Here is a 24,261-nt window from a genome sequence, read left to right on the forward strand (position 1 = left end):
GCCCAGGCTGGAATGCAGTGGCACAATCTCGGCTTACTGCAACCTCCGCCTCCCAGGTTCAAGCAATTCTCCCGCTTCAGCCTCCCAAATAGCTTGGATTACAGGCACCAGCCACCACACCCAGCTAATTTTTGTATTTTTAGTAGAGATGGGGTTTCACCGTGTTGGCCTGGCTGGTCTCGAACTCCTGACCTCAGATGATCCACCTGTCTCCGCCTCCTAAAGTGCACCCGGCCTTTCCATTCTTTCAGAGCAAACTTTGTGCCTAAATTTAAGTCCCCAAATCAATTTCTCTCTGTCTTTCCCTTTATATATCATATTTTGTGTGTCTGTGTGTGTAAGTAGTTTTGAATACTAATCTTGTATGGAGCAACTTTGTTGTCCTATGTGATTTAGCCTGGTAATTTGTTTCCTGCCTGTAAACCCATTTTTCTGTTGTTGTTTTACAATCTGGATAGGTTTTTTAGTACAAAGTTGAATAAAAACAGCGATGAAAGATATCCTTATTCATTGTGAGGAGAATAATTCTTTTGATTGTTAAATATTACGTTTACCTTTGTCAGGTCCAAAAAATAATTAGTTTTGCTAGGATTTATTTTAACTGTGAATTGATGTTGACTGTAACCTATTTTTTCTTGTACCTAATTTTATCTTTTGTTTTCAATGATGCTTTCATCTGTATTATTTTTTAATTTCTAGTCTCTTTAAATTTACTCTGTTGTTCTTTTTCTAACATCTTTATTTCTTTTAGATTATTTTTCTAAGAATGGTAAGTTTTCCTGACTTTAATGGTCAGAGATAATGCTAAACCTTTATTTAGATAGAAGAATTAAATGACACAGGGAGGAATCTCCAAAAAGTAAAAGAAGTCTCCTTTTTTTGGAGGAATCTCCAAAAAATAAAAATAAAATAATATGCTATTATTTTAATTTCCCAATCCATGTTGGTAAGAACACTTAACCACAAATATTATAGCACTGGGGCATATATATGACAGCCTACAGGCACATTCCTTTGTAATGATTGCTTGCCTGTTCTAAATCGGTGTTTTTTAAAAACCTGCTTATTTACTTATATATGTGTGTATGCATGCTACTGTTGAAAAACGTGTAACTGTTACATCTACCCTTTCCCACTGAACAATAGTAGTTCTACAAAACTCCTCAGTGCATTGTAGACCCTCCAGAAAGAAAGTAGGATGAAATCACTGGGTGGTCTCGGTGGTCATGCTGCCTTTTGGCTCATGTAAATTTACCTAGGAGGCAATTATAGCCTGGTGATTATGACTGTGAAGTCACAAGGCTAGGAAACCTAGGTAAACCTAGGTAAATAATTTAACTTCACTAAACTACATTTAACTTCTACTAAGCTATTATTTCCTCTTCTATAGAAAGAAGATAATAATCATATCTAGCTCCTAGGGTTGTTTTAGGATTATATAGATAATGTGTGTAAAATGTTCAGCACAATGCCTGGAACACAGCAAGCACTCAATAAATATTAAGAATTAGTATAGTACATGTCTCTCTTTTCTTTTTGTTGAAATAGGCTCATGAGAGGCAGTTATGATATAAAGGAAAGAACATTTGACCCAGTAAGACTTAAGTTGTAATATCAGCTTTGCCATTTACTATTTGTGCAATTTGGGGCAATTCAATTAACCTCTCTGAGTGTCAAATTTCTCTTTTATAAAATATCTGCCTTAGGGGACTGTCTCAAGGGTTAAATGAGATATTGTCTGTGAAAATTCTGGTAAGTTGTCAAACATAAACGCTGGGCACTTATTAACGAAGAGAAGACACTGGCTCACTATTGCTTTTGAAAGATAAAAAAGTTCTTTTTCTAAGCAAGAAACTAAAAAATGGCTTAACAAAATCCAATATTGTCTAGCTTTGAAAATGTATGTTTTCAAACAGCAAGAACAAGAACTATGTACTCAACTATCTTTAAAAGAACAAAAGCATTGATCTAAGCTGGTTCTAATGTTTCTAGAGTCAAGGTTTGTTGACATAAAAGCTATAACAATTCAAAAGCTGCAGAGGAGAGAAGAATACAGGGAAAGCTGTCTTATTGATATTTTTATGTCCATGGTGCTTTTATGCTGTGACTGCTGCACGCTAATTCAGAGCACTCTCACAGATACACACTAACCTTGGCTTCTCGTTCAGCGTCGATGATGCCTCCCGTCTGCTCCTGTAGGAGGGCATACGCTCTTTGGAGGGCCTGATATTCTTTTGTTAATTGTCGAAATCTTAGTTCAGATTCTTCAGCTGCTAAACTCTTGAGGTTAAGAAAAAAAGCCCCAAAACAATTGTGTTATGTTCAGGTCCTGTTTTCAATGTGAAATATTAACATTTGCCCACTTTTTACAAGAAGTAAAAGGTTGTTTAACAGTCTATTTGATTTTATTTTTAGCTCTGAAGTGTATATACGGGCACAAATACTGTAATACTTTCAAGATGGACACTGCAGAAATACATAAATATTTATTTTAGTAAAAGAAGCATTTAGCATTTGATACATTTCTCATTGTTAATCATTTGAGCTTAGAATGTAGTCAATTTTGGATCCAAATAAGAAAAAGTCATATCCAGATTTTGGACCTAAATTTGAGGAAATGATACCCTAGAATTTTCTTATTTCTTTTCAGTATGTTCATCTCCAGCAACTTGTTTTTTCCCCCAGATAAATCATAAAATCTGTTTTATTGCATACATCTTAAACTTCAGGACATAACATAATCAGCAGGGAATTTTGGGAAACAATGCAGACTGGGGTGTTTCACTCCTAAGATCCTGAGTCAGGAGTTGCATGGTAGGGTCCAGGACTTTTCATTGTAACTGAGCCCTCTAGATCATTCTGATGAGGGTGGTCCACAGAACACACTTCACTCAACAGTGTCAGACCACATCCAAAAGTCTGCTAAGGCCTCTTGGGTTCCTACCTTCCCTAGATAAAGAATATTGGAAAGTAACTTTTATTTTGAAAGAAGTCTTCAAATTAGAGAGTTGAACTGGAGAGAAATTTCTAAAAGGTTTACCTGCTATAAGTGAAGCTATTTTTCAAGACATAATAAAGTGCAGCCTCAAAATTGGTTACTATTATGAGATCACTTTGTGCTGTTTATATAAAGGAGATGAAAAGTGAAATCCTTTTTCTTCCCCCTTAAATCAAAGATTCGGTGACAATATCACCCTAGGCTAGAGAAGTAGAAAAGCTTACTTCATCCAAGTCATCATCAGGAGTAGCTGGTGTTCTGTCTGTTCTAAATGAGGCCATGGATGATGTCTCTGAATCCATAGAGTCCTCATCATAGCCAATAAACGGGTCCAAAACAGGCCTCTAAATGGAGGGAAAGTACCTATTTACTGACACAGCTAACAGTAGGGAAAGTTGAATGTTAAAATACTGTCAACTGGCATACGTGTAAGTGAATATAGAAGACATGGATCCTCTATGCTTCTTTGTTGAAATAAAAACATTAGGCATGAGCATAATAATTCCAATAAGTGTTTCTCTCATATTATTTCACTTCTGACATCTTAAGAAAAATTCATAATACGTAGCTTTTTTCATAGAAACACTGAAGCCTCTTTCATATTACATTTTATATCATGATGAGCTAGTGTGGTTTACTCTTTCCTGTATTTAAACTATGACCAAAGGATTTTGAAAACTCAGGTATCTATGTGATGGAGATGATCAAATCTTAAGTCTTGTCATCCAAGTCCACATTAAAAACAAATGGTATACTTGGTAAAAAACAAAATAAAAATCAAATAGACAAACTGAATAACAAAACTTTGTGGATTATAAGAGGCTATACAGATATTGATGGATTGGGAGCATTGTTATCAATAAGATTGTCTGAATGAATAATGAAAATGTATTAATTGTCATAAGTGGGAGACATCAAATCATGTGCATTTCTTCAATATGACTCTCCAACTTGTCAGGTAATCCTTTCTACATCAAACCTAGGGGCATCTCCATTTAGAGAAAGTTATATTAAAGCAAATCCCTTTCAGGTTAAAATTTACAACAGAATCATTTTTAGACTTCGAAGAAATGTCAACAGAAAATATTTTCTTCTAGCAAATAATGCCCATGGTTTGCTGCAACAGTTCTGGAACACCTGATTCATCACATCTTTGTAGGAAGATTCCATGCCAAGCCTCATCTCTCTGGCTGTTTGTGGCAAATGCCTGATAACTTTGATTTCTTATTACCTTAATTGGCTTGGAACTTCTTCTATGCTTTCTTCTACGGATGAGCTTTTCTCGGTCCTGGAAAACAGATGAAAGATTTTCAGATCCAGAATTGGTAGATGTTTCTTTATAGTTTTTTGCAAAGACAGAGTGTTCTTTCCCATAAGGCATTATATTTGGAATAGAATAAGACTTTGTTTTTTAAATTTTGGCAACTTTTGGGATTGATACTTAAATATATTCAAAACAAGAATCTTCTACAACTATTCCTGATGAGTTATGTGGATCAAGGAGCCTCATGATCAGAAAGTGTACTGTGTTCCTAATCAGAATCCTGTTTTATACTTGAACATCAAGTAGCTATGAAAATAGTTACTTATATTCCCCCAAAGCACAGTACTTTAGTTCTCCTAGATACAAAATTACTTTAAATTTGTGTTAAAAATATAATTTCACAATAAAGTAAAACCGTATTCTTTTCATTTAGTCATTTGAAATGCATAGAAAGCTGTCTTTGGCCTATTTTTGCATCCTTGTTCTCACCTGCAGTCCCTGAAAATAGGACAGGGAACAGAGTAGCTAGTGGGTTGGAGCCATTTAGTGTTTCTGTTTTGTCTTCAGTTTTTAAAAATTTTCTGGGAATCTCAAAGAATGCCTAGAAATATTGATCAATTTCATGATTTATTGTTGCTGTGAATAGAGATATCATGGGAATTTGGGGTTTATTCACTAAGCACTCCATGTATTTACTGTAAAAATTTAAACTAGATAGAATGTCTTTTGAAAAGTCTGATGAGTATGCCTAAATAGCCCAAAATTCTATAAAAAATTTACAGCCTAATCTCAGGATACTCAAAGCCAGGCAAATTCCTGGGCTCTTGAATTTGTAAAATGTATGAGTTATTAGGATGTGAAAATGAAATGAGGAAAACAGGGAGACCACATTTAATGAGTAATCTGGTTTAAGCCAGTGGTGTTCGGGCTTTTTTTTTCACCTTTATAAGTAAAAATGCAGCCTCTATATATGAGACTTTTACAATTTACACATTATTGTGATGGTTAATATTGAGTGTCAATTTGATTGGATTGAAGGATATAAAGTATTGTTCCTGGGTGTGTCTACGTGGGTGTTGCCAAAGGAGGTTAACGTTTGAGTCAGTGGACTGGGAAAGGTAGACTCACCCTCAATCTGGGTGAGCACAATCTAAACAGCTGCCATCACAGCCAGAATAAAAGCAGGCAGAAGCATGTGAAAAGACTAGACTGGTTGAGTTTCCCAGCCTACATCTTTCTCCTGATTCTTCCTGCCCTGGAACATCAGACTCCAAGTTCTTCAGCTTTGGGACTTGGACTGGCTTCCTTGCTCTTCAGCTTGCAGATGACCTATTGTGGGACCTCACCTTGCGATCGTGTGTGCCAATACTCCTTAATAAACTCCCCATTATATATACATCTATCCTATTACTTCTGTCCCTCTAGAGAGCCCTAATACAATTATATATTTAAATTACCTTCCTAATCTAATGTATTCATTGTAACATATAGTCAACATAGAAATTTTAAAAAGGATGAATCATAAGTAATTATAAACAGAAGCTATAACCTTTCTCTGTCTCAGTGGCAGTGAATCACTTTTCTCACCTCACTCTGGAGTCTATTGCCTAACTCCCTCCTTGCAATTCAAGTCTTTAGGCCTTGACTTGGTCCTGAAGTGAGAGCAACCAACGATGTCATTCACAGAACACAGATGGAGAGGCAAAGAAGAAAACCCAAAGGCACCTAGAGGTCTTAGTGCATCCTTACTAGTAACACAAACCTCAGCCAAATTCTGATGGAAGTAATAACTGCTCTACCCACTCAGTAGGTACTGAAGTAATGATCAGAAAATCTGGGCTGAAATTTTAGCTCTGTTATGTAATTATATTGTTGCTGTTCATCCAATAAATATTTGTTGAACTGTAACTATGTGCTAGACACTGAATTGAGACCTGGGAAACAAGATATATATGTGATGTTGTTAGCATAGACAACATATTAAATCTCTGAGCCTCGGGATCCTGCTACTGGAAGGCAGTTACAAGACACACCCAACCTACCTACAAACTTATACAACGAGGCATTTAAAAGTTCTTTTAATGTGTTTTGCTGTTATTATTTGTGCTACCAAATTAGCTAACAAAGGATTATAATTTAAAAGGTGTAAAGCAGTTGAACAATATAAAATATTGGAATACAGTCTCTAGAACAAAATTACATATTTAACATATGAACTTGGGCCTCTGGGGTTAAACTAAAATTAACTGCTTTAAGTGTATATTTTGTTGGCTACTTGTCCTTGGGAACAACTTAGGGTTTACAGATTGATTGACACGTACCCTTGTGAGCTCATCAATAATGTTCTGTTGCTCAATGACCTGAAGTTTTAGAAACTCTGTTTCTTGTTCTTCATTAGCTTGGTCGAGGTCGTTCAGAGATTTTAATTTCTTCAGGGGTGGATGGGATGTTATTTTTTCTCTCTGGATTGGAAAAGAAGAAAGTACAGGTGGAGACTTTAAAAACCTCAAACTTTGGTTGTTAACATAAAATATCTGTAGAAAGTTTATGAGGCTCCAGCTAAATCTGGAAATTGCCCAGCCTGAATACACATACAACAACTAAATCCTCAAGCACATTTTATCTGCCATAAGAAGTCATTATCATTGGGGATTGTCGAAGATCTCTATAGATGTATTGAAAGTCTATTAACGAGTACATTATCATTTCACTTGTCCGCATATAACACAAGTAATGGTATCTATTTCCCAAATATCATGCATGATCTTAGAAGACAAGGTGTGCCTGGGGTATAGGTCTGTAAATAGCATGTTAGTGAAGTCATGGATGGTTTCTGTGGCTAAGTTATGTCAAAGCTTTCCTTCTCCATTTCCAAGCTTTTGGAAAGTGTGCAAATTCCTGGAAGCACTCCTACAGTTTTGCAAATATAGAAACCTCATAAAATTCAGAGCCAGCAACCTTCTCTTGCTTTCTTCATTAAGGCTTCCTTGCTTACATAAGGAAAAATCCAAATAGCACTGTATTTTTAAAATAAGCTGAGAAATGGCAATAAGTCAGGTTATTAAGGTAATATAATCAAGGAAGCTGCAGTTTTGCAGAGTCTGTGATACACACCATTTCTGAATTTTCCTTGGTAACGGCTTTTAGTTTTTCTTCCATGCGCTGCAAGGACACCATCAGTTCATCGTTTCTCTTGGCGAGGCACTTGTTCCTTTCCAGGAGAGGTTTACATTGCTTTTCGGTTTCCCGCACACGTTTTAACTGGGAAGAAATAAGTGAAGATTTGTGTCTTGCGTTTGGGGGACGTGGGGGCAGGGGAGTAAAGCGGTGGGAGTGAAAGCACCTCTGGAGCCAGCCTTGTCTGCTTCACTATGTGGCTGAGGACTGACCACTGACATTTCAATCCTTCATTTAACAGACTGTTTGCTTTCTTTTCAGTTTTCTCTAACCGTTTTTCATCACAGCCATCACAGCCTTCATAGCCTTATATCAATCCATTGTCTTAAGGAAAGTACTCCAGAGACTGGTTTTGGAAATGCTCGGGAGGACGCGCTCTCCTTGCTTTCTTTCGCTTCCCCCACTTGTTACTCCACCGTGCTCAGCTGCAATCCCTGCACCTGGAATGACCTGCATTAGCTCAGAGATTAAAGAGCTCACCCAGACCACACGGCCACTAAGTAATGCGACCAGGAGCTGAATCCAAGCCTGGTTATGTCCAAAGGTCATTCTTTCAGCGATCTTGCAGAAATCTCCTGACTCGCACTACAGTTGTTACTTTAAAAGAAATTTTATTGAGGGAAAAAAAACCACACGTTAAGTTTGAAACTCAATGGATGTTTGTGTAAGGATATCAAATTCTCCCCAAGCTTAGTAAAGTATGATTGTATTGTTATCCACCCATAATTAAGAGTGAGCATACTCTCATTTGCTTGGTTAGTCTAAAGCAGGGTTTCTCAGTCTCGGCATCTGTGACATTTTGAGCCAGATGTTTTTTTGATGTGAGGTGTCCTGTGCAGTGGAGGATGTTTAGCAGCATCCCTGGCCTCTGCTTGCTAGATGCCAGTAACACTCTGCTAATTGCGACCATCAAAAACATCAGATATTGCCAAAATTGCCTGTAGTTGGGAACCACTGGTCTAAGTTTATGAAAATTGTCTTGAGGCGATTGTTAATAGTCCTCCCCTTTACTTTTAAAACACTCCTTTTTGTATATTTTGTGATCATCCTATACATTATAGATTTTCATTTTCAGCTTCTCATGATTAGCTTATTCTTTTCTTACTAATAATGATTCTGAATGTGAATATGTATTCGGAGGAGAGCAAGGAAAAAGGAGGGGTGTATTAGAAATATTTGAGAAGACTTTTTAAAGTACGCACTACTGTTCTTGAGATTCTAAGATTTTGGGAAGTGCTGAGGTGGAACACTTAGCTAATTATGAATATTTGTAAAATCTCATCTTACGATTCTTAAACAGCACTTCCGCAAATCCATCTCAATCTCAATTTCATATTAAAGAAAGAACTCCATTTCATATTAAAGGCCAAAACTGGGTTTATTTTTGTAAATAATCTGACATAGTCCTGAAGCATTAATGCCTTAGTCCTTAGTGCCTGAAGCATTAATATTAAATATTGTATACATATAAGGACAATAAGTTATTCTTATTTTTTAATCTGTCTCTTCTGAAGGTCAATGATGTGAGTTTTAAATATTTAAATTTACTTATTAATACAATTCACAGAAAATGCAGATATGCATAAAGAAAATATCTATAACTCTATCACATCATACATCAACAACCATAGTCCCACAATACCCAACAAAATGTTCCTTTTAAGATACACCTTAAATAAAACACAGAAAGGTTGGAAAAAAGTGTGTTTGTGTGTGTATATATGTATGTGTAAATATGTATGTATATATGTATGTCTATATAGTTATAAATACATATATATACACATACACATGTATATTCACGCTAACACTAAAACAAAAATCTGATACAGTTCAACTAATAACAACGACTTTAAGCCAAGAAGTATTACCAGAGGAAAAAAAAAAGCATAATGATTAAAGGGTCAATACACACAAAAAAATAACAAATATTAATTTATATTCATCTAGTAACATAATTTCTAATATATTATATATTATAAATATATATTATTGTTCTACATATAAAGTTAAATTTAAAGAACTAAGAAGGATATAGACAAATCTATTGGGAGAACAAGCAGACAAAAATATCAGTAAGAACTGAAAAATTTTAAACAAGATTATTAACAAACTTCAATCAAACTGCAACTAATAATTACAGAGTATGCCTCCTTTTCATGTAAACACGTAACATTGCTAAAATTGACTGTATGCTGAGGTCATAAAGCAAATCTCAACAAATTTTGAAGGAATGAAATATACAAAGTACATTCTCTGACTATAGTAGAATTAAGGTAGAAATTGATACCAGAAAGATAACTAAAAAAATCTCTAAATGTTTTGAAATTAAGCCATCTACTTCTAAGTGACCCATATATCAAAGGAAAAATTACATGATATTAGAAAAATTTTTGAATGAAATAACAATATATTAAACTAAAGCAAGGCTTAGAGGGTCAATTACAGCCTAAAATGCATATATTTGAAAAAAGGAAAGGCTAAAAATAACTCTTATATGAATAGCTCTATTAAAAACAAAAATGTAAGCCATAGAGCAAGATATTTTAAATGCAAATGTACCACAAGTGATGATAAAAAAATCCTAATAGTAACTGAAACAGTAAAGGCAGCATAACAGAAAATGGGCAAAAGGCTAAGGACAAATTATATCTGAAAGGCTAGTAAATATTTGAAAATTTACCCTACCTTCTTAATAATGAGGAAAATTAAAACCATAATGTAAGGTGTAAGAGTATGCCATACGTCCACCAACATGACTAACAATTATCTTTGTATGTTGGAAAAGATATGGAGAAACTACCACTTTCATTCATTATTGGTGGGAATTGTGACAACTCACTGTTTGGTAATAACTATTGATGCTGACTACATCCATACTCTAACATCCAGTAATTCTACCCCTCTGTGTATTCCACCAGAAATGGGCATATTTTTTCACAAACGACATGTAGAAGCACTGCTCTTCTCAAAACAGCTCAGAAGTTTTAAGAAACAACATAAATGTCCATTAACAATAACATGGATAAGTATATTGTGATACATTATTTGAATACTATAGAGAAATGAAAATGAATGAATTATACATGCAACACAATGGATAAATCTCACAAACAAAGCTGAGTAAAAGAAGCAGAAGAAGTCAGACAAAAAAGAGAAAATATTGTATGATTTCATTTACAAAAAAATGTTTAATGGTGATAGACATCTATGGCGATTGAAGTCAGAATAGTGGTTAAGTTTAACAGGATGCTAATTGGGATGGGTCACAAGAAGCGGGGGTGTGAGATGCTGGTAATCTTCCATTTATTCATCTGGATGGTGGTTTTTTGAGTGTGCCACTTTGTGAATATCTATTGAATGGTATCTTTATTATTTGTACACTTTTCTCTATTATGGTACGTATCTATAACATAGTGTGTAATTCTGTAACATAATGCTTAACAACAATATCAACAAAAATTTTTAGTATATCTCACCAGTTCATTTCGTTCATCTCCAAGCAAGGTATTCCTGTCTTCTAATTTTCTTATAGTGGCATTCAGTTCAGCTATTCTCTTTTGATTTCTTCGCAAATCCTACAAAGAAAAATTAAAATGGGTATTTCTTCAACAACACTTTTCACAAAGTTTGGGAATATCACTTATTATTCATAAAAGTAATAGGCTCAGTTCTCTTATCTGGCTCCTGAAGTGAGAATAAAATATTCTTTTATCCAAAGAGTAAATATTTACCCTTTTATAACTCTCAATATTCACCACTTGGGTTGAAGACCACGCCAGGTTGTAATTGCAAATGAATTCCATGTGGCAGATACTCCCTGGATCCAGGACTCAGGGCAGGGAGAGTGCAGAGGGTTGGATCAACTTATCAGAGCTGTGTGCTGTGGGACCAAGGTCATGATGTGATTACATAAGGTTCAAAGGGCATCCCTTGTGTCACGGCCACACATTGCTTCCCACAGCTTAGACAGCTGTCCTGGTATTACCATTAGCCACAGAGGGGAGAGAGTAGGAGATAGGGATGAATATTGTCAATTCCTTCATACTCCTGAAGAAAAAGGTCAAAGTGAGAAAATGTTGATGTATTACCTTCATGTATAAAGGGCAGTAGTTTATAGGATAGGGCTCACCAGTATATTCTGCCCAATGCAACTGGCTTCTCCACTGGCAGAATGGCTGTGAATCACCTTACACAGGGCATTCATGGCTTAATTTCATGTTGTAGAGTTATATAGGACTGTTATTATCATATGCTAACAATTATATTATCATCTTACATTTTGATAATGCTGTACTGTTGACAAAGTAGTTTCAAATACATTATATCCCAGCATTCATAATATCCTAAAGGATTCAGTAGAACAGGTAAAATTCAGATAGGTAATAACTCCTTTAAGGTCTTGTGGCTAATGTCAAAAGATAAGTAACTAATATGTATTAAATGCTATGTGCCAGATACCATGCTCGACATTTTACATATTATCTCTTCTTATGAGGTACTACTATAGCTTCTATTTTACACATGAGGAAACTGAATGGTGAAGTGGTTTGCCTAAGGACACACAGTAAATGGCAGATTTGGGATTTGAACCAAAGAGTCTGACTCTAGAGCCCATTCTCTTGACAACTATGCTATATTGCGGGTACCTGTCAATGTCAGAACTAAAACTTACAGAAACTGGTAAATCCTAGATAAGTACTCTTTCCACCACCTACTAAGATTATATACATATATATATATATTCTGAATATCAATTCATAAATTATTCATTACTTAGTTCTAAGTAGTACTTTGGAACCCATCTCTGTTCCTAAATAATACATTTCCATCATTATGGCAGCTAAATAATTGGAAAGGTATAAGAGTTATAACCAACTGCATATAAGCCCATTTCTATTGCTGCACTTCCGAAAATAATTTCTCATATAAAATGATGAAAATTCATGGAAATAAGTGGTAGTTCAATCAGACAATAAGTCTTCAGATGAAGATCAAAAATGGTTTTGTCTTTTATGCAGTTATACATTTTGACCCCTGTAGATGACAACCATCTTTATCAATTTCCAACCCAATTGTTAACAAAAGGGAAAATTACCAGTGTAGGCAAGAGGCAAAATATTTTCATCTAATTTATGTTTTTTATAATAGACTTAAGTTTGGATAGGTATTGCCTGGCTAGAAAAATTCTAGGAAGGATTTAAAGAAATCTATCTCATGTGATCTGCTAATGTAGTGCAGACCACTTAGTTGTCTATGAGTTTAGAAAACCCTGTTCTCAAGTTACTAGCTGATTTTATAGTAGAAGGTAGATTGATTTCTTTGTAGTAAACAAGAAAAGAGCTTAAGTAAAAGGTAAAACTTGGGAGCTAAATAAAAGATGACTTGTGTGTTCTTAACTTCAACTAGAATGGACTTACAGGACTGCTGCAGTGTTCGGAACCATCACCTGCCCTTCCTGGAATTTCTCGTTTTGGGCTGCTCATGTTGCACTCAGCCTCCTTGACCAGAAAGAGTTGCTCGTCCAAAGCCTCCTTCTGAAGTTGGAGTTTCTGTACATAGCCTGTCTGGGTCTCCAGTTCCTTTTCCAGGGAAAAGATGATCCTGTCCTTGGCTTTGATTTCATCCATCTGAATTAAATGAGACCCAGGACATTTTATTTAACAATGCTGTAAAGAAATACATTTTTACAATGGTGTAAGTTTAACTTCTTTTATCTGATTGATACAGAAAAAAATCACGGATTTGATAAGTGTATTGGTTTCATGAGTAAGATGAGGCAACATTGTGTAATGAAGAAGTATCCTGGGTTAATTAGGTGTCAAGGAGAGTAATTTTTTTTCTCTCTAGTATATCCTGTGAAGATGTTTTGACTCAATATATTGTTTGAAATAGTCTGGGTTGATTAGATATGCAAAGGAAAGTCTAACTTTAAAATAGCCATTAATTTTAATAAAGATGAACATTAAATATTCCACTCTAATGTTTCCTAGGACATTTTTTGATGTCACTTCTTCTTTGGGCAAATGGGTATTCAGATCCAATCAAAATAGCTGTTGCTCCTGTTAGTAGCTGGTCATTTGTAACTGAAGAAACTTCAGACTTCCCAGTGGCCTAGTCATTTTTCCAAGACTAACATGCTTGCATTCAGGTGATGGATTTGGAGGGAGGTCCTTCCACGGTTCATGTGTTATATCTCTTTCTGTTCTCACTTGTATTTCAGAGCAGCCAGTTCTTAGCAACCATTTTATCATTACTATAAGAAAATCATGGTTGGGATTAACAGGAATAGAAAATATCTGGCAATATTAACCACTATTTTCCCTCCCACATGTGTGAGATATATTTATTCATCCAAATATGCATTTCTGCTAAGCCTGGGCATGGCCTCAGAAGAATTTCTCAACTAAAGGCCACAGGCATTCAATACCAGTTGATTTGAGTTCCCTTGGAATGAAACCTTTTTGCCATCCTAGGATGAGGGCTAATGAAGTGAATGTCTATAAACGATTTTTAAAGAGAGCATAGCCATTGGGTGAAACCTTTCTTATCATTTCACTATATTCTATGTGTACATTCAAAATGGAGATAAGGAAAAGACATTTAATACAAACAACATTACGCTGTTTTGCTTTTTCTAAAAGTGTCTCCTTATACAAAACAAATACTTTTGTATAAATTTTTCTTTGCTGTGTGCTCTTAGACCAGAAAAAAAAATTTGCAACAGAAATGGTGTTACATAGTCACGTATTTTCCACATATAAATATCTGTGAGCTACTGCCTGTGAGTCACATGCTTAAATTTTAGGTCAATTCTGAGAGAGCTTTGGGCTAAATTCTGCATGATCTTGTAATATCATCTGATAACTTGGTAAGAATTCAATATTGTCCCATTAATTGGGAATAATAGCATTGTCTTTGGTTTCCGTCTCCTTGTAGAAGACTTGAGACCTGTGTTTTTCTTAACTGAGCAGCATGTTCATTTGTCAGATTTGTCATCTGGAGCATTACTTTTATTTGCAGGTTAACATAGCTCTAGTTACATTTTATGAGTTGACATAGCTCTAGTTGTTTTTTATGTACTCACCTTGTTAAACTTGTTGAGAAATCATTCTATTACTGCCCACATTCAGCCTCATTATCACCATCATCATAGCTGACATTTATTGATCTTTCACTATATTCAGGGTACTATACTCAGAGCTTAATGTGCCTTATTTTATAACAATCCTATTCAGTAGGTTCAGTCATCATCATTTTACAGGTGATGCCTGAGGACCTGAAAGCTTAAAAACTTGGTCATAGTCATATGTCTAGTAAGTTGTGAAGCCTTATTTTTAATGGAATCTTCTAACTATAGAGCCCATTCTGTTAGGTACTATGCTATACTGGCTTTAAGATTATTCATATACTTTAAGCATTTCCCAAAGTGGTTTCCTGTGGGATATATAGTAATTAGCATTGAGAAAGCTTTATTGCGTAGCAGTTATGAGCATGGACTCTGATCTCAAAATACTGAAAATCAACCAAAGCCCTACTTAGATGGGAAAGGGTATAAACCAGAATTCTCTGGGGAAATTTTCTAGACAGAACAACTCCCATTTCTCTCCCTTCCAGTTCCAAAAATGGAGCTTGGGGTAGGGGTAGGCACAGAGTAAAAAGAAGGAAAAAATGAAGATGAGTATATCTGCGCTATCAAAAAAGTTTCCTATGTTATTCTGTGTTCATGCAGTTTGTGAACTACTCATAAGGTGGCTCAGATTTACGTTTTAAAATTTTAATGTTTATTTTACTTTAAGTTCTGGGATACATGTACAGAATGTGCAGGTTTGTTACATAGGTATACATGTGCCATCGTGGCTTGCTGTACCTATCAACCGGTCCTCTAGGTTTTAAGCCCCGAATGCATTAGGTGTTTGTCCTAATGCTCTCCCTCCCCTTGCCCCCACCACCTGACAGGCCCCAGTGTGTGATGTTCCCCTCCCTTGTCCATGTGTTCTCATTGTTCAACTCCCACTTATGAGCGGGAACATGCAGTGTTTGGTTTTCTGTTCCTGTGTTAGTTTGCTGAGGATGATGGCTTCCAGCTTCATTCATGTCCCTACAAAGGACATGAACTCATTCTTTTTTATGGCTGCATAGTATTCCATGGTGCACATGTACCACATTTTCCTTATTCAGTCTATATAATTGATGGGCATTTGGGTTGGTTCCATGTCTTTGCTATTGTAAATAATGCTGCAATAAACATACGTGTGAATGTGCCTTTTAGTAGAATGATTTATAGTCCTTTGGATGTATACCCAGTAATGGGATTGCTAGGTCAAAACGTATTTCTGGTTCTAGATCCCTGAGGAATAACCACCCTGTCCTCAACAATGGTTGAACCAATCTACATTCCCACCAACAGTGCAAAAAGTGTTCCTATTTCTCCACAGACTCACCAGCATCTACTGTTTCTTGACTTTTTAATAATTGCCATTCTGACTAGTGTGGGATGGTATCTAATTGTGGTTTTGATTTGCATTTCTCAAATAATCAGAGATGATGAGCTTTTTTTTTTCATGTTTGTTGGCCGCATAAATGTCTTCTTTTGAGAAGTGTCTGTTTATATACCTTGCCCACTTTTTGGTGGAGTTGTTTGCTTTTTCTTGTAAATTTGTTTAAGTTCCTTATAGATTCTGGATATTACACCTTTGTCAGAAGGGTAGATTGCAAAATTTTCTCCCATTCTGTAGGTTGTCTGTTCACTCTGATGCGAGTTTCTTTTGCTGTGCAGAAGCCCTTTAGTTTAATTGGATCCCATTTGTCAATTTTGGCAATTGTTGCAATTACTTTTGGCGTTTTCATCATGAAGTCTTTGCCCATGCCTACGTCCTGAATGGTACTGCCTAGGTTTACTTTTAAGGTTTGTATGGTTTTGGGTTTTACATTTAAGTCTTTAATCCATCTTGAGTTAATTTTTGTATAAGGTGTAAGGAAGGGATCCAGTTTCAGTTCTCTGCATATGCCTAGCCAGTTTTCCCAGCACCATGTATTAAGTAGGGAATCCTTTCCTCATTGCTTGTTTTTGTCAGGTTTGTCGAAGATCAGGTGGTTGTAGATGTGTGGTGTTATTTCTGAGGCCTCTGTTCTGTTCCATTGGTCTATATATCTGTTTTGGTACCAGTACTATGCTGTTTTGGTTACTGTAGCCTTGTAGTAGAGTTTGAAGTCAGGTAGTGTGATGCCTCCAGCTCTGTTCTTTTTGCTTAGGATTGTGTTGGCTATATGGGCTCTTTTTGGTTCCATATGAAATTTAAAGTAGTTTTTTTTTTTAATTCTGTGAAGAATGTCAATGGTAGTTTGATGGGAATAGTGTTGATCTATAAATTACTTTTGGCAGTATGGACATTTTCATGATGATGATTCTTCCTATCCATGAGGATGGAATGTTTTTCCACTTGTTTATGTCCTCTCTTATTTCCTTGAGCAGTGGTTTGTAGCTCCCCTTGAAGAGGTCCTTCATGTCCCTTGTAAGCTGTATTCCTAGGTATTTTATTCTCTTTGTAGCAATTGTGAATGGGAGTTTATTCATGGTTTGGCTCTCTGCTTGTCTATTGTTGGTGTATAGGAAAGTTTGTGATTTTTGCACATTGCTTTTGTATCCTGAGACTTTGCTGAAGTTGCTTATCAGCTTAAGGAGTTTTGGGCTGAGATGATGGGGATTTCTAAATACAGAATCACGCCATCTGCAAACAGAGATAATTTGACTTCCTCTCTTCCTATCTGAATACGCTTGATTTCTTTCTCTTGCCTGATTACCCTGGCCAGAGCTTCCAATGCTATGTTGACTAGGAGTGGTGAGAGAGGGCATCCTTGTCTTGTGCTGGTTTTCAAAGGGAATGCTTCCAGTTTTTTCCATTCAGTATGATATTGGCTATGGGTTTGTCATAAATAGCTCTTATTATTTTGAGGTTTGTTCCACCAATACCTAGTTTACTGAGAATTTTTAACCTGAAGGGATGTTGAATTTTACTGAAGGCCTTTTCTGCATCTATTGAGATAATCATGTGGTTTTGGTCATTGGTTCTGTTTATGTGATGGATTACATTTATTGATTTGCATACATTGAACCATCCTTGCATCCCAGGGATGAAGCTGACTTGATCATGGTGGATAAGCTTTTTGATGTGCTGCTGGATTTGGTTTGTCAGTATTTTATTGAGAATTTTCGCATCGATGTTCATCAGGGATATTGGCCTGAAGTTTTCTTTTTTTGTTGTCTCTCCTAGGTTTTGGTATCAGGATGATGCTGGCCCCATAAAATGAGTTAGGGAGGAGTCCCTCCTTTTAAATTGTTTGGAATAGTTTCAGAAGGAATGGTACCAGCTCCTCTTCATACCTCTGGTAGAATTCAGCTATGAATCTGTCTAGTCCTGGGCTTTTTTCGTTGGTAGGCTATTAATTACTGCCTCTATTTCAGAACTTGTTATTGGTCTATTCAGGGATTTGACTTCTTCCTGGTTTAGTCTTGGGAGGGTGTAAGTGTCCAGGAATTCATCCATTTCTTCTAGATTTTCTAGTTTATTTGTGTAGAGGCATTTATAGTATTCTCTGATGGTAGTTTGTACTGCTATGGAGTTAGTGGTGATAGCTCCTTTATCATTTTTTATTGTGTCTATTTGGTGCGCTCTTTTTTTCTTTATTAGTCTAGTTAGTGGTCTGTTTTGTTAATTTTTTCAAAAATCCAGCTCCTGGATTCATTGATTTTTTGAAGGGTGTTTTGTGTTTTTATCTGCTTCGGTTCTGCTCTGATCTTAGTTATTTCTTGTCTTCTGCTAGCTTTTGGATTTGTTTGCTCTTTCTTCTCTAGTTCTTTTAATTGTGATGTTAGGGTGTTGATTTTAGATTTTTCCATCTTTCTGATGTGGGCATTTAGTGCCATAAATTTCCCTCTAAACATTGCTTTATCTGTATCCCAGAGATTCTGGTACATTGTCTCTCTGTTCTCATTGTTTTCAAAGAACTTCTTGATTTCTGCCTTAATTTTGTTATTTACCCAGTAGTCACTCAGGAGCAGGTTGTTTGATTTCCATGTAGTTGTGTGGTTTTGAATAAGTTTCTTAATCCTGAGTTCTAATTTCATTGCACTGTGGTCTGAGAGACTGTGTGTTGTGATTTCAGTTCTTTTGCATTTGCTGAGGAGTGTTTTACTTCCAATTATGAGGTTGATTTTAGAATAAGTGCCATGTGGCATGAGAATAATGTGTATTATGTTGATCTGGAATAGAGAGTTCTGTTCTGTTAGGTACACTTGATCCAGAGCTGAGTTCAAGTCCTGAATACCCTTGTTATTTTTCTATCACATTGATCTGTCTAATATTGACAGTGGGGTGTTAGTCTCCCACTATTACTGTGTAGGAGTCTAAGTCTCTTTGTAGGTCTCTAAGAACTTGTTTTATGAATCTGGGTGCTCCTGTATTGGGTGCATATATTTTTAGGTTAGTTAGCTCTTCTTGTTGAATTGATCCCTTTACCATTATGTAATGCCCTTCTTTGTCTTTTTGATCTTTGTTGGTTTAAAGTCTGTTTTATCAGAGACTAGGATTGCAACCCCTGCTTTTTTTTGCTTTCCATTTGCTTGGCAAATTTTCCTCTGTCCCTTTATTTTGAGCTTACATGTGTCTTTGCATGTGAGATGGGTCTCCTGAATACAGCACGCTGATGGGTCTTCACTTTTTATCCAATTTGCTAGTCTGTGTCTTTTAACTGGGACATTTAGCCCATTTACATTTAAGGTTAATATTGTTATATGTGAATTTGATCCTGTCATCATGATGCTAGCTGGTTATTTTGCACACTAATTGATGCAGTTTCTTCATAGTGTCATTGGTCTTTATATTTTGGTGTGTTTTTGCAGTGGCAAGTACTGGTTTTTTCTTTCCATATTTAGCGCTTCCTTCAGGAGCTCTTGCAAAGCAGGCCTGGTGGTGATAAAATATTTGCTTGTCTGGAAAGGATTTCATTTCTCCTTCACTTATGAAGCTTAGTTTGGCTGGATAGGAAATTCTGGGTTGAAAATTATTTTCTTCAAGAATGTTGATGGCCGGGCACTGTGGCTCACACCTGTAGTCCCAGCACTTTGGGAGGCCGAGGCGGGTGGATCACAAGGTTAGGAAATCGAGACCATCCTGGCTAACATGGTGAAACCCCGTCTCTACTAAAAATACAAAAAAATTGGCTGGGCATGGTGGCGGGCGCCTGTAGTCCCGGCTATTCGGGAGGCTGAGGCAGGGGAATGGCATGAACCCGGGAGGCGGAGCTTGCAGTGAGCCGAGATCGCGCCACTGCACTCCAGCCTGGGTGACAGAGCGAGACTCCGTCTCAAAAAAACAAAACAAAACAAAACAAACAAACAAAAAGAATGTTGACTATTGGCCCCTACTCTCTTCTGGCTTGTAGGGTTTCTGTTGAGAGATCTGCTGGTAGTCTGATGGGCTTCCCTTTTTAGGTGACCTGGCCTTTCTCTCTGGTTACCCTTAACATTTTTTCTTTCATTTTGACCTTGGAAAATCTAATGATTATGTGTCTTGGGGTTGATCTTCTAATGGAGTATCTTAGTGGTGTTCTCTGTATTTCCTGGATTTGAATGTTGGCCTGTCTTGCTAGGTTGGAGAAGTTCTCCTGCATAATATCCTCAAGTGTATTTTCCAACTTGATTCCATTCTCCCCATCTCTTTCAGGTATTCCAGTCAATTGTAGGTTCGGTGTTTTAACATAGTCCCATATTTCTTGGAGACTCTGTTCATTCCTTTTCATTCTTTTTTCTCTAATCTTGTCTGCATGCCTTATTTCAGCAAGATGGTTTTCAAATTCTGATCTCCTTTCTTCTGCTTGGTCGATTTGGCTATCGATACTTGTGTATGCTTCACAAAGTTCTCGTGCAGTGTTCTTCACATCCATCAGGTCATTTATGTTCCTCTCTAAACTGGTTATTCTAGTTAGCGGTTCCTGTAACCTTTTATCAAGGTTCTTAGCTTCCTTGCATTGGGTTAGAACATGCTCCTTTAGCTCACAGGTGTTTGTTATTTACTGACCTTCTGAAGCCTACTTCCGTCAACTTGTCCATCTCATCCTCCATCCAGTTCTGTGCCCTTGCTGGACAGTTGTTGTGAACGTTTGGAGAAGAAGAGGCATTCTGGCTTTTGCGATTTTCGGTGTTTTTTCCTCATCTTTGTGGATTTCTCTACCTTTGATCTTTGAGGCTGATGACCTTTGGATGGGGTTTTTGTGGGAGGGTCTTTTTGTTGATGTTGTTGTTGCTGCTGTTTTAGTTTTGTTTGTTGTTGTCTGCTAGTTTTTCTTCAAACAGTCAGGCCTTTCTTCTGCAGGTCTGCTGGAGTTTGCTGGAGGTCTATTCCAGACCCTTATTGCCTAGGTATCACCAGTGGAGACTGCAGAACAGCAAAGATTGCTGCCTGCTCCTTCCTCTGGAAGTTTCATCTTAGAGGGGCACTGGCCTGATGCCAGCCAGAGCTCTCCTGTATGAGGTGTCTGTTGGTCCCTGCTGGGAGGTCTCTCCCAGTCAGGAGGCACAGCGGTCAGGAACCCACTTGAGGAGGCAGTCTGTCCCTTAGCAGAGCTGGTGCGCTGTGCTGGGAGAATCTCCCTTGTCAGGATCAGCCAGTATCTTCAGAGCCAGCAGGCAGGAAAGATTAAATCCGCTGAAGCTGCTACCACAGCCGCCCCTCCCCTCAAGTGCTGTGTCCCAGGGAGATGAGAGTTCTGTCTGTAAGCCCCTGAATGGAGCTGCTGGATTTCCTGCAGAGAGACCTTGCCTAGTGAGGAGGACTCTAGAGAAGCAGTCTGACCACAGCCGCTTTGCTGTGCTGTGGTGAATTCCGCCCAGTCCAAAAATCTCCCAGTCGCCTTAGCACAGTCAGGGGAAAACCACCAACTAAAGCCACAGTAATGACGGTCACTCCTCCCCCCACCAAACTCAATCATCTCAGGCTGACTCTAGACTGCTGTGCTGGCAGTGAGAATTTCAAGCCAGTGTTTCTTATCTTGCTTTATATTCCATGGGAGCATGGGAGTGGGACTGGGACCCGCTTGTGAGACTGCTTGGATCCCTGGCTTCAGCCCCCTTTCCAGGAGATTGGACGGTGGTCCTGACTCATTGGAGTTCCAGGCATCGCTGGAGTATGAAAAAAAAAAAAAAATTCCTGCAGCTCAGTGCCTGCTCAAACAGCTGCCCAGATTTGTGCCTGAAACCCAGGGCCCTGGTGGTGCAGGCTCATGAGGGAATGTGCTGATCCGTGGATTGCAAGTGTCCATGGGAAAAGCGTAGTACCTTGGGCAGGTAGCACAGTCTGTCACTGCTTCCCTTTGCTGGAGGAAGGAGGTCACCTGGCTGCGTGCACTTCCCACATGAAGCGACGCCCCACCCTGCTTCTGCTCGTTCTTTGTGGGTCGCACCCACTGCCAAACCAGTCCCAGTGAGATGAACTGGGTACCTCGATTGGAAAAGCAGAAATCACCTGCCTTCTGCGTTGGTCTCGCTGGGAGCTGCAGACCTGAGCTGTTTCCATTCGGCCATCTTGGCCCCTCCCCTTCACGTTGTTATTAAAAGGGATTTCATGCCTACTTCAGCAATACGCCGGTGAAAGGAAGTCGTGCAAAAATTAGCAGATCAAGTGGATATACTTATAGATTTTATATTGAAAACCATCAACAAATGAAAATATTTAATGCAAAGCTGCCTTTTCATTGAATACTTACCTGCCAACTCCAGAGTTCGAAGTCCTGATTCTTTCTTCATCAGTCACTGTCGTTTCAAAAACCAAAGGCAGGGCAGAGACCGATATTTCTGCACTGTGTTTGGTCTTTATTGTCAAACAGTGCAATAGAATGAGTAGACATAAAGAATTCAGAAAATGTGGCAATGGCAATATTTTACAGTTACACTCTATTGCAGTATAAAGAAAAATAAACATTAACTTTTAAAAATGCTCTATGGTAACCACCTTGAACTTAAAATTAAAAGCCTAGAGATATCACCCGAGGAACATAGTTAGAATTCTCAGAAAGTAATTGCTTAGAACTAGAAGACAAAAAAGGAAAAGTGTAGTTTTTCCTAAAAAAAGCCTTATTTCCGGAGAAGCATAAAGTACATTCTAACAGGCGATAGTTGACGTGATAACATTAAAGTAAGATGTAACAGATGTAACAGATGCTAAACATCCGAATGCAGATGAACATAAAATTTTTTGGTCCAAAATAATTAAACAAGGTCAACCTAGGACATTCTAATTTTCAGATGATAATTATATTTGTATTATATTTAAGCATAGTGAGAGGCCTACCTGGTTTTTGGTCAAACATGTTAGAAGGAAAGACCAACTCTGTAGGGGCTGAAGTAAGTCTTGGGAACTATAAATAGCAAACAACCTACTTAGGGATGACATCCAATTTAAAAATTATAATGGCTCCTGTTTTAAATGACTCCTGTATACTTTGGGAAAAATATCTATGTTTAAAATGACTAGGGATTTTATCATTTTGTATCTTTTTTCAGTCATGGTTTCTGGAAGAAAAGACTCAAGATGTTCTCAGTAGCTGCTGTTTTCAGACATCATGAAAGTCTTCTCCTACCCTCTATAAAAACAAACAAACAATAAAACTCTACAAAGGAAAAGCCCACAAAAACATGCTGACTTTAGAAGAATCCATGATTTAGAATATTTTTATAAATATCTAAGAAAACAGGAGTCCTTTCCATATATATGGTCCTTGGATATACTTTCCATATATATGGTCCTTGGAGAATCCAGTTTTTATGAGAAAGGTGATTTCCAAAATCTCTTACACTGTACAATTTCAATTTTGGCCTGAGCATATCTCTCGATTGATCTACCTACCTACATACTGATCTATCTTGGATAGAGCACTGGACAAAAGGTAGGCACTGTTTACAATCCACTGACAAGAAAACACACGAAGAAGCAAATCCCACAGAGCTCTGAAACCAGGAAGAGATGGGTTCTACATGGGTCTGATGGGATTACTGTACTAACCAGCCTCCGAATATCCCGCTCCGACTCCCACTTGATCTTCGAGATGGCTTCTTGGTGGGACTGATGCTCACTCCGAAGGTCCCCAGCCTTGATTTTATCTGCTTGGATCATATTGCTCAGAGCCTCGTCCACCTGCTTCTTGGCCGTTTTCAGGTCCGCAATTTCCTGTAAGAGCTTAAGGCGCTCTGTGTCAAACAGTTTCCGGGCCTCCTCCCGGGCCTCAATGGTGAGCGCTGTCCTTACTTTGTCACTGCTGCCGTCTCGGAGAGCACAGAGAGCAGACTTGAGCCTCTGGATCTCTCCGTCACGTACCTTCACCGTCCTTGACATTTCCTGCTCGTGCTGCTTGATAAGGTTCTCCCTCACAGCCTGCAGCTCCTTCATCTTCTCCTCATGGAGCTTGGCTTTGAGTTCTGTCACCAGCACCGTGTGCTTGCGCTGCTCCAGCTCACGAATCCTCTTCGCTTCTTGAGTCTTTTCTCTTTCAAGCTTTGATACCTAAAAACAGAGAGGCGAAAGGGTGAAGAGAAATGAGCCTCAAAGGACGGGTGTGCTCCTAGGCAGGATTTGCAGCTCAGGCCGCTGTGATCTCTTAATTCCTCATCTCTTTTTCAATTCCAGGCCCTCTGAGAAAAAAGAACTACAGGCCTTGAAGCTGGGAATACAGTGTGTAAAAGGAGGAAATACCTGAGGATATTTATATTACTTTGTTCAGATGAATATTTGATGTTCTGGGGCCTTACTATGCAATGTGTGGTCTGCAG

At 37.7% G+C, this 24,261-nt stretch overlaps 1 protein-coding gene across 4 annotated transcripts in view; it reads right to left on the minus strand.

The window, feature by feature from the left end:
* JAKMIP2 (janus kinase and microtubule interacting protein 2) overlaps positions 1–24,261 on the minus strand; it is a 104,392-nt gene that overhangs the window by 46,312 nt on the left and 33,819 nt on the right. For all 4 annotated transcript variants that reach the window (XM_063706852.1, XM_055387390.2, XM_063706851.1 and 1 more), the window contains exons 3-10: positions 23,498–23,995; positions 12,860–13,069; positions 10,919–11,017; positions 7,377–7,523; positions 6,584–6,724; positions 4,230–4,286; positions 3,223–3,342; positions 2,152–2,280 (exon numbers count right to left, since the gene is read on the minus strand). In XM_063706852.1, the coding sequence (XP_063562922.1) occupies positions 2,152–2,280; positions 3,223–3,342; positions 4,230–4,286; positions 6,584–6,724; positions 7,377–7,523; positions 10,919–11,017; positions 12,860–13,069; positions 23,498–23,995 (1,401 nt within the window). The remainder of the gene's footprint in view (positions 1–2,151; positions 2,281–3,222; positions 3,343–4,229; positions 4,287–6,583; positions 6,725–7,376; positions 7,524–10,918; positions 11,018–12,859; positions 13,070–23,497; positions 23,996–24,261) is intronic.

The sequence above is a fragment of the Gorilla gorilla genome, chromosome 4 (assembly GCF_029281585.2).
Source record: "Gorilla gorilla gorilla isolate KB3781 chromosome 4, NHGRI_mGorGor1-v2.1_pri, whole genome shotgun sequence".
Classification (NCBI taxonomy): Eukaryota; Metazoa; Chordata; class Mammalia; order Primates; family Hominidae; genus Gorilla; species Gorilla gorilla.